Source organism: Phaethon lepturus, unplaced genomic scaffold (genome assembly GCF_000687285.1).
Source record: "Phaethon lepturus isolate BGI_N335 unplaced genomic scaffold, ASM68728v1 scaffold2225, whole genome shotgun sequence".
Taxonomy (NCBI): Eukaryota; Metazoa; Chordata; class Aves; order Phaethontiformes; family Phaethontidae; genus Phaethon; species Phaethon lepturus.
Window position 1 is genome coordinate 90,801 of NW_010540992.1, and position 10,313 is coordinate 101,113.

The 10,313-nt window shown below is 36.9% G+C and overlaps 1 protein-coding gene across 1 annotated transcript in view; it reads right to left on the reverse strand.

The window, feature by feature from the left end:
- LOC104621163 (cyclin-dependent kinase 14-like) overlaps positions 1-10,313 on the reverse strand; it is a 75,887-nt gene that overhangs the window by 19,047 nt on the left and 46,527 nt on the right. The window contains exon 5 of the mRNA XM_010287578.1: positions 6,474-6,522. Coding sequence (XP_010285880.1) covers positions 6,474-6,522 — 49 coding nt within the window. The remainder of the gene's footprint in view (positions 1-6,473; positions 6,523-10,313) is intronic.

A 10,313-nucleotide genomic window follows, 5' to 3' on the forward strand; every position in this document is an offset into this window, starting at 1 on the left:
AAGAAGAGATGACTAATGAACAAGACAGCAGATAAATTGATTATTTTAAAAAATTGACTCAATCATTGGTAGAACAAAGCGACAAGAGTTAATGTTTGATGCAGTTTCTCTAAAAAATCTTGCTCTGTGGACAAATTCCAAAGAGCTGGGATGTGATACACTATCACATAGACTGAAAACTGGCTGACAGAGCATAAGCAAAGGGTAATGATGAGTGGCAATGTACTGAGTTGGAAGGGAAGTGTCCAGCTGTGTGCCAGAGGGATTAGTGTTAGTCACAGTTTTATTTAACATCTTTATTAATGAACTAGACCAAGGGATACACTGCATACTGAATCAATTCTTAGGTGAAACAAATGTTGGAAACACCATGGAAGACAAAAAAATTTAGCACAAAGAGGCTAAGAGTAGTGAGAGATGCAGGCAGAAAATCTACAAAAAAGACAGAGAATGGAGAACTACAAACAATGACTTCCAAGGAAAAATAACCCAAAATATGGATAGGTTCAGAGATAATAATGCCAACAAACTCTAGTCCAATGCCAGAAACTGAATCAGATGTTGCATAAGAAAACAAAGAGCATCCATGTACTTTGGGGCTGTATTTTCACAGCTGTCACAGATGGGAAACGTATAGGAGGGTAACAATGTAATTTTACTGATGAAAAAAACACAGAGTTATTAGTACTCTGAAAAAGAGGATGAAGGCTTTTATGGTCCAGTTTAGAAGGTTTATTAATATTTTTAATTGGGCCAAGAGGATGTAATACAATACCTAAAGTTTAGCAACACAAAAGATGGGGAATTTAGAACAAAGCAAAAATAAACTGAACATCAGGATAAACATTATATCGATGAGGTCTGCTCGGAATAATCTCTCCCCCAGATTTTTAAAAGTTAGAACATTTGCCCAACTTACAGTTGCTCCAACTGGAAAGAAACATTCAACTACAAATTGTAAAGAATTTTTCAACGTGGCAAAAGGATAAATAGAGAAACTCTAGAGAACTTTCTCAGTCATTGGCTTCAATCAGCATTGTATAATTCATTACCATAAAGCTGACAAAACTGCAGCGTGTTTCAGCTTAGCACTAACCACTCCTGAGCCAGGCTGAGAACTTTCCCCTTTGCACTCATGCAGCTGAGCCCCTTTATGGTGCCAGAAACACATAAAACAGCGCTAAGTGGCTGCAATGTACAGTAGTAGACACAAAAAAGGCACTTAAGTGTAAACGAGCGGCTTCTGCCGCCCTGAAATTAATTGAATAAACCCCATTAAGTAGGGAAATAAACAAAAATGTAGTCTTAGGAAAATACTTGTCGCAAAAATGCTCGGCCCCTGCTGATGGCTCCTCAAGCAGAGGGCTGCCCCGCGCCAGCCCTCCCCCGGGGGAGAGCGCCCGTTCACAGCCCACAGCCGCCGCACCAAGGGGTCACGCTGCCTGCTGGCGAGTACTGGAGAAGTTCTTGTTCGATAAAGATAGTGTAATAAATTTAGTATCTGGTAAATGACTTCTTGTTTGTACCGCAGGTTAACGTCAGTTTGTCACGGTGTGATTCCTAGGGCCCCTCAGGCAAAAGGTAACGACTGATAAAAGGGTATTTATGGGAAATACGAAACAAAACAGGAAATTAAAAATGTTTTTTTTAGTACAGCAGTATCACTGCAAATCATTAGGAGACAGAGGCAGGTTTATATGCCTCTAATTCACAAATACTTCTACAGAATCTTTTCATTCAGTGTCTGGTTTCCATCCTTGCTCCCTCCGCAGCATGATTCCTGATCGCCCCTCAAACGCGAGTACAGCCCCAGTGCAACCTCAGCATACTTGAATTGCACACAGTCGTGCACATGTAATCCACCTTCTGCACAGGTAAGGTTTTAAAACCTTATTGCTTAGTTTTATCCATCAGAAAGGCTTTAGCAATGACAACACTAAAGCTGTTTTTGTTCCTGCTGTGCTTGAGAGCTTGAATATTCTTTCAGTGGCACTACAGACTACGTTACAATGAGCAATGCTGGTGAAGGGACAGGAGGTGAAGGGGATAAAAGTGACAATTAGGAGAGAGTTTTGTCTTTAGTCAAAATCCCTCTAAGGCAAAGATTTTCTTAAAACCAAAAAACAAACAAAAAACCCCCAAACTTTTCCCAAGCCTCAGCTCTAAACAATTCCATAGTCTGTGTCATGCTCGAAATGAAATACAGACTCAAAATACAGGGACTCATCTCTATTCACTCACTTTGCTTTCTTCAGGAAGTTTTCACTGAATAACAGTGCCAAAATAGGCCAGTCCATCCTGGAATGCAACTTTTAAGCACCCTGGCCTCAGGAAGGGAGGTCTCAAGTACAGAGGCCATCCTGTTAAGGGAAGAAAATCCTCAGCAGTGGGACTAGCTGTGAGAATAAAGTCGTATTTATATAATAAATACTGCCATGTTGGGGAACTATGAGGTAGTAGTCCTATTTATGCAGAGCAGAATTGTTTTCAACGGCACCTTTTCTTTCCAACCTAATTTCTCACAATGCAACCCATTATGACAGAAGGATCTGAAAAAGCTTTTTATATCCTACCAAATATACACAAGGATAATTAGTTCTCTTTTGTTATTCTTCTGTAAGGGTTTATTATTGTGGAGAAGCTTTTGCAAATTGAAAGATGTTGCATTGCATTCTGAAGGCAGAGCTGTTCTTGGTCTTTATTGTGTAGAGATAATTGAACAGAAAAGTTCAGGAAAAAAGGTGAAAATATAATTCATTATGAACTCTACAGAAAGATCAGATTACCACATCTTAAATTCCTTTTAGACCAGTATTTTATAATCACATTCCACAATATGTTAGGTCATGCAATGTAGATGAAGCTTCATACTAGATAGAAGCAAATGTCAACGCAAGTTTTGTTTCCTAACATTATAAGCATTTTCTACAAAATTTACAAATCACATCATATCTAGTAAGTATTCCCTTTATAATCTGCAGGTATTTTGACTATCAGTGAAGAAACTCAGTCTTAGAAGTCTCCAAAGAACTTAATTCACTATAAGTGATAGTTACATTCTTTCCCTCAAACAATTCCCAAAAGTAGATTCTAATACTGACTCATTGTGTTTTAAGAAATTTAGGGTTGAGACTTCTTATATAATGAGCCTACTGGGTTTCACTTTGTCAATGTTGTTACATTCCACGCTTTTAGCTAATTTCCAGTTACACTGGGAATTAAAGAGCCACTGGCCTGTGTCTACCATTGTTCCACTGCCTGGCTCTGCCTTTAAAATTCACATCTCATGGAAGCTGGTGTAGTTGGTCAGGTGCAATTATTTTGCCCCCAATCTACCATCTGTGGCTTTTTGGGTGGTTTGAGGTTTTTTTGGCCTCTGCTCCTTCTGCCTTATAGACATGAGGCCGGCTCTGTAGCTGTTGGAAGTGTTATTCTTCCTTTTAGTAATGTCTCCTTACATAAATTGAATTATGATGTACATTTTTAAGGTAAGCCTCTTTGAAGAATTCTAAACCCATACTCTCACTCTTCCATGTCAGGGCCTCAAAACACACATAAAAACAAGATAAAGGGCCAGACTTGTGCCTAGTTGGAAAGATGAAACTGTATGTGGTGAAAGCTTAACTGTGTTTGGAAAAGTAAACGTGTTCTCTTCCAATTTGAGAGCATCAAGTTCAATTTCTTGCTCTGTTTTACAGTTTCTATGGCAGTTTTTGTGCAACAAATTATTTAATCTCTCTGTATCTGAATCCCCTCTCTATAAAATGCTGTAACAACACTTCACCTCAGAGACATTTAAGTATACATGTAAATCTTATCAATACCATAAACATTGTTCTTTTAGCTGTATCTTTTAAAGGTACTAAGTTGTCCAGAGGAGGTAACTCTGTAACAAAACCAATATGTATTTAAAGACAAAAGACTCTATGTTTTTCTCCATGTACTAAGTCTCATCTTTATCCCAACTACCCTTAAAACAATTCTACTTTAAATAGGACATTTTTGTGTCATCAACAGTCTTCAGCAACTTAAATCAGGATGTTAAAAAGGAAATATATTTTTTAAATTACAGAGATTGATGCTTTTTGAAACATGCTAATAAAGAAAGAAAATTTCTAGGATGAATCAGTCTGTCCATGTGTTAAGTTTTATAGCTGAATTATAAACCTTTGGCAATGTGATGTCCATAACAGAAATGTTTATGCATCCTTAACAACAGCTGTGCAAGCAACAGCACCCAAATACAGCACACAGATAAAGATTTACACTAGAAAAAGAGAAAAACCTTTACCTTTCAAATCTAAATAATACATAATTCTGAGGCACTAAATATTTCCTATTGTAGTAGAATCACGCATATGAAGCGCTCAACTCTATGTATTGTCACTGCTTTCCATCTTTCAATCCCTTCATTTATGCTGAGAAATTGCAAATCCTTTATGCATGGAGCATTGAAAATGTATAAATATTTTTGAAGAGGTTTCTTAGAAATGAAAAAGCTCTGGTCTTATTTGAGTCAGCCTGTGATCTAATCATAACTTGTGTCAATTATGAAGTCTCAGAGACTGAGGATTTGTTTTAAGCAAACAGGGTTTTATTCTTTCTTGTATTTTACGAAAACAGAAATTTCATGCAACGTTCTTGAACGAAATATAAGATACCAACTTTTAAAATTCAAATCTATTACTGTACTTACTCACACATAGGAGATACTGCTGGGTCTAACTGCTGTTAAAATTTAGAAAAACACTCAGTTCATGGCTGCAGAATGGATGGAATAGCGTGCCAGTATCTATCCACATGACTTACGCACACATATGCCCCCAAGCAAACACATTCACATCAATATTAGTTTCCCTGTCCCTCTTTCCCAATCCAGATCTAATTGCCTATGTTGTAATATAATTGCTTCTTCCAAGCTTTTGGACTTCATTAACTACTTTCAAAGAAAAGATGAACTTACAAGTTCGTTCACTGAAAAGAAAATAGACAATTCTAGTGACTTACTTTTTTAAATGAAAGCTGTGTCTTTCAGGGAATTACATTATTCCAAGCGGTAAGACTGAGGTAGAGTCAAACACTGCAAGATGCCTGCAAGGATCACACGAACTGGCAAAACTGTTTGAGATATTCACAAAAGCTAACTACAAGTGAAGCTAGTCTTCCTATTGTTCCCTCTAGAGTAAACAGAAGATGGACTCGTCCATGAAAGACACCAAATTAGGCTCTCAGTCTGAACTGGACACAGCAGGAACTTTTTATACACTGTTGAAAGTCAATTAACTCAGGTGGGTGACACTTAACCTCATCACACCTTGGGCAAGTGACCATGCTATGAATTTTAGAGCTGTAGATGCACTCTATTGCAAATAAATTAGGATATTGAAAAAGGATTTGGACTTCTACACTACTGGTAACTTTTTTTCCTTATAGCAAGGAAGTTTCTTCACCAAAACACCCTCAACTTCAGTGGTGAACTTAGAGGAGGAGATGCTTCAGTCTCCCACTGATTTCTCTCTTGAACTCCCTGGTAAGCTACCAACAAGACAGCCAGTTGGTACCAACAATAAAGTTTGGAATGAGAATCAGAAAGAAAACAGCAATGCTGGTGCAACAAAGCTTTAGCCTTGTTGGAAAAAATTTTGGTCAAAAGAGAGTGGAGAAAACTTCTAACAATTTCTCTGGCAAGACAATTTGTTGACATAGCCGTTACCCTGCTCATCCAACACAAACCATATGCTTTCTTCAAAATATAAAAGATGTTAATTACTCAATAAGTGCTGCCCAAATACCCTGTCTACAAAGATTCTTCATGGGCTAAGAAATCTTCCAATAAGCTTTACACAGATGATTAGTTAGGCATTCCTGTCTTACTAGGCAACCTTTCTGGATTTAGAGCACAGTATCAGTGTCCATCTGATGTGAATGTGACAAACTTCAGGAAGGGTTAAAAGGAAAAAAAAAGAGTAGTGAATTCATATTGACTTTTTTCAGTCATGATAACTAAAATATACAAGAGCATGGTCATCAGCTCACAGCAATGACCAGCTGGACCTGGCAACAGGGGATGGTTACGTGGAAACCACGCTCAAAACTTGATTAGAAACATATTATTTAAAAGTCTCTTAACTGTTATAGTGGAACAGAGAAAACAGTTCCACTATAAAAAAAAGAATCAAAACTCATGGCCCAAAGCAATAACACAAGTATCTTACAATGAGCTCGATATACTTGCCAACTGACATTCCCAGGAAGAAAATATGCTGCTATACAGTTTCTCCCTATTTGCAGGTAACTGGCAATTCAAAAACCTTCAAAACTGGCAAAAGCAGGAAAGAATAATACTTCAGTAATTTCACATTCGTACTGTAATTAAAAAAGATAGAGCCTTTTTAAGTTAACTATGATAACTTCAGCTTGGCATGAATCATATCCTTGAAGAGTCAAAAGAGTAATTAAAAAAAGAGACTTACTTATTCCATGCTTGTCTAAGGTTTTTAGGGCTGTACTGTGTAAACCGTTCTGTAAGAGAAAGAAGAGACATATTCAATTATTTACGCTAAAACCAGGAATTTTTTTCAAATATATTTATCTACTGTCAATTTTAATAATTTCATCATTCCTATGTAACTACTGCAGCTCAAGTCCCAAGACAGGGAAAGAAAACCATCATAGGGGTAACTGCCATACAAACAGGGAGAAAAAAAACCCCAAAACCCCAAAATCGAAAAAAGACCCCAACTTGCTAAAACAAACAAACAAAACAAAGCAAATTAAAAAATCATGACCTGAAGCTCATTTACTGCAGCATCACCAGAAATTGAAATTTATACAATTACTTCTAAACTAGTTTTTGACTGCTAGGGAAAAAAAAAAAAAGAAGCCTGAAATCTAATATTTTTTTCTTTGTCACCAATATACAATTCCCTGTGCCTCGCTGTCATGTTTTTATGTTCCTCAGGAGGCATAAAAGTAAGTGTGGGTCTGTGTGACACACAGGGACACACAAAACATGACAGCCACATAAGAGTCCATTTTTTAAAGAACACATATAAATAATGAGCAGAAGTAACAAGTACAATGACAGCTTATTTACTCAAATATTTTTAGGTTCTTAAATTCAGATAGAAGTACTTTCTATCTCTCATATCCAAGAAGATGCTTGCTCTGCAGTAGGACTCTAGTTGGCAGCGGAAGATGTTATGAAAGCTGCTGCAGAAATGAAGAGCCAGTACTCTGTTAGCCCCCTGAGCAGGAGCTAAGTGCCTCTCAGGAAGAAACAAATGCAATCCAGCTGGAGAATATAATAAGATTTTCCATGCAGCCTCATCGCACTGAAATCCTACCGTGTACATTGGTGCTCGCCCTGGCCAACTACCCTAGTGTGATGTCATTAGTTGCTATGAAGAAGTCATAAAGTTACAAAATATTCCATAAAAACTCGAAAATTAATTTTGCTTCTTCTCCACCCGTAAGCATGACAATTAATAGCCACACTGTACAGTCACAACAGTATTTTTTATATATATATGGACACACATATGCATGCATCTTACCGTGCAAAACAACTATAAATGTAACCAGTTTGTGTTCAAATTCCTGTATTTGTACACTTTGCTTATGTCAGTTCTAAAGTTGTCATATATACTTCATGCATAACCAGTTCTAAAGAAGCAAAAACTACGACACATACAAAATCCTAGCATCAATGCGGATGATTTTGTTTCTTATACCTATTTTTCTTTTTTTTTTTAGATAAAAAGAGGTATGCAGAAACTTCAACTCTCATTGTCTTCCCTGTTGGAAGTTTTCAGTAAATGGTAGACCTGCAAACTGTGTCTGAGGGCCATTTCACATTTACAAATTTTGCTGTTTTTAACCATACTGATGCAGTTAAGGCAATGAAATCACTTCCTGTTAGATATGTCTGACAAATGTACTGGAAACTGGAAGCTACATGACTATAACTAGTTTTAGCACCAATATGAATTATAAATATCGCTTATGTAATATTGTACCTAAATTTACTCAACTTTCTTAGCAAAGGAATGCTAACTACATAGTCATACTGTTAAAGGCTTTTAGATGTAGATGAACATACAAAAGTTTGAAAGATTTTTTGTTGGTTTTTTTTTTTGGTTTGGGTTATTTTTTCTTTGTATTACCAACAAAAAGTTTCTGCTCTTGGAAAATATTTGACTACTGTAGATGACCTGTAAAGTAGCACCTAGCTGACTTCTGTCAGAATGAAGATGTTTAGCTAAGAAAAGAGACGAGTCTCAGCAACTCTCCGATGTGCTATCATTACACATTTCTCAACAAACTAAAATTATTAGGTTGAACTTTTACGAACCATGTTATAGTGTTATAAACCTTAATTTGTCATTAGGATTAGGATATTGTAAGAAATAAATTATAGGACATGTGGTACATTTTACTAACAGAAAATGTACTGCTCTATAAATATATCTCCCCAAATAAAATATTTTTATTGCCAATTTTGTGCACATTTCTTAACATACTGGAACTCATTTCTGATATGTCTCATTGTTGAATATGCTACCATATTACTTAGTGTGAACCTGAGAAGCATTAGATTTGATACCATACTACTGACACATTATCCTAAATTTTGTAAATTAGAAGCTCTACAGTACTTTCCAATTACTGCTAACGTCAGTTATCCCAGGCACTTAGCAGCTTGGATACTATAAAAAGGAAAAGCAATTTAAACCATTGTGGTAGGTTTTTTTCTCTATTTTCTGTTAAGTCTCAATACCTCAATGAGTGCAGAATGTAAGGGTTAAAGAGGGGGAGGAAAAGAAGTTGCTGGGTACATTCTTACTGAGAGCAGCGAGTGAAGAGGCTTCCTTACAATTTTTTGTGTTCACATATTACAACAAAATAACTTATCACACCTGAGGCATTCAGATTAAAACTATAGGAAGTGCCAATTTCTTTTTATCTCTATTATACATTGCATGCAATGCATCTACTACAGATGTGCCAATGCCTCAAGGCAGCTCTTTAAATCAAATGGGCAAAGCAGTCAGGATCATTATTAGATGCAGCTGTGGTTCAGTACCAGTAACATGGCACTGGAGTCAGTGCCTGTGATTATGCTTTAATATCCAATATCCAATCCACAAATAAAAACTCAATATAGAAGTACATGTTCTGTAGTAAGTAGTTCAAGCATCGTATTGGCATTGAGAGTACGACCCGAACTTACAAGGGAGAGGAACATTACAATTCAAATTGTACCTATTGTTCACTAATTCAGCTTCTGCTCGCCAGAGGAAAAGCCTGAGCTCCAGTAAGGCTAATAGCCAAGTTGCATTGGCCTCAACAGGACCTAAGCTCCCCCTTGAATTTCAGTGTACAAATGTGAATTAAAAACATATATGGAAGCAGATACTTACCCATAAAAACTAGAAGAAAATAAAGACTTTCTATATAAGTAAATAGTCCAACCATAGCACTGTCCATTCATTTATGACAAAGGACTGAAAAGTAAGATGTAGCCAGGCAGTGCCGTGAAACAACAAGTTTGAGATACGCATGGCAGTTCAACTAATAAAGTGCAGATTTGCACATTAATCTATTTTGGTGCAGAAAAGTGCTGTGTAGAAAGAGAACTGGACTGGAAGCATTGCTGAAAAGCTAACCTAGAACTGGGGAAAGACAGATTTTGATTTTATCTGTCATTCTGCAATATGTTTGTCAGATTCTGAGCCGGTTCAAACTGGCAAAAAACACTGACTTCAACAGAGCTACATCCACTTAAAATGGTTGAGAAGTAACATATACAACATTTTCTTGACTGGACTGTCAGAGGTTCACTTTAATCAATTTAAGCTATTTACACTGTGGGAGGAAAGCACAGAGTCAACAACTCGGCCAAATTGCCTTAAGGCCTTAATGTCCAAAGATCTAAAGATCTGTTTCAGTTCTGCAAGAACCTGAAAACTGTTGCCATGCCAGATGAGTTTTTACTGAAAAAGTGATACACTGGAACCAGTTATTTAAATGCTGTCATAAGGGGCATGCATAAACAAAATGAACAAACTTCTCAAAGGGGATCTTCCTTCTTTAGTCAGTCTACTGCTCTACTCTAAACCTCTCTTAAATAAGTACCTTATACACCATATTTATCAGGCAGGGAGAGGGAAAACTAGGGGGAAAACATGGATAGGTGAAACCCTGCCTATAGAGAGGCAAACATTAGTCCTGAGTCTTTAATTTCAAACTCCATTTCTATGCTGTGTGACTGCAGATCATGCTTCTCCTAACCATTGGTATCAACTCTTTCC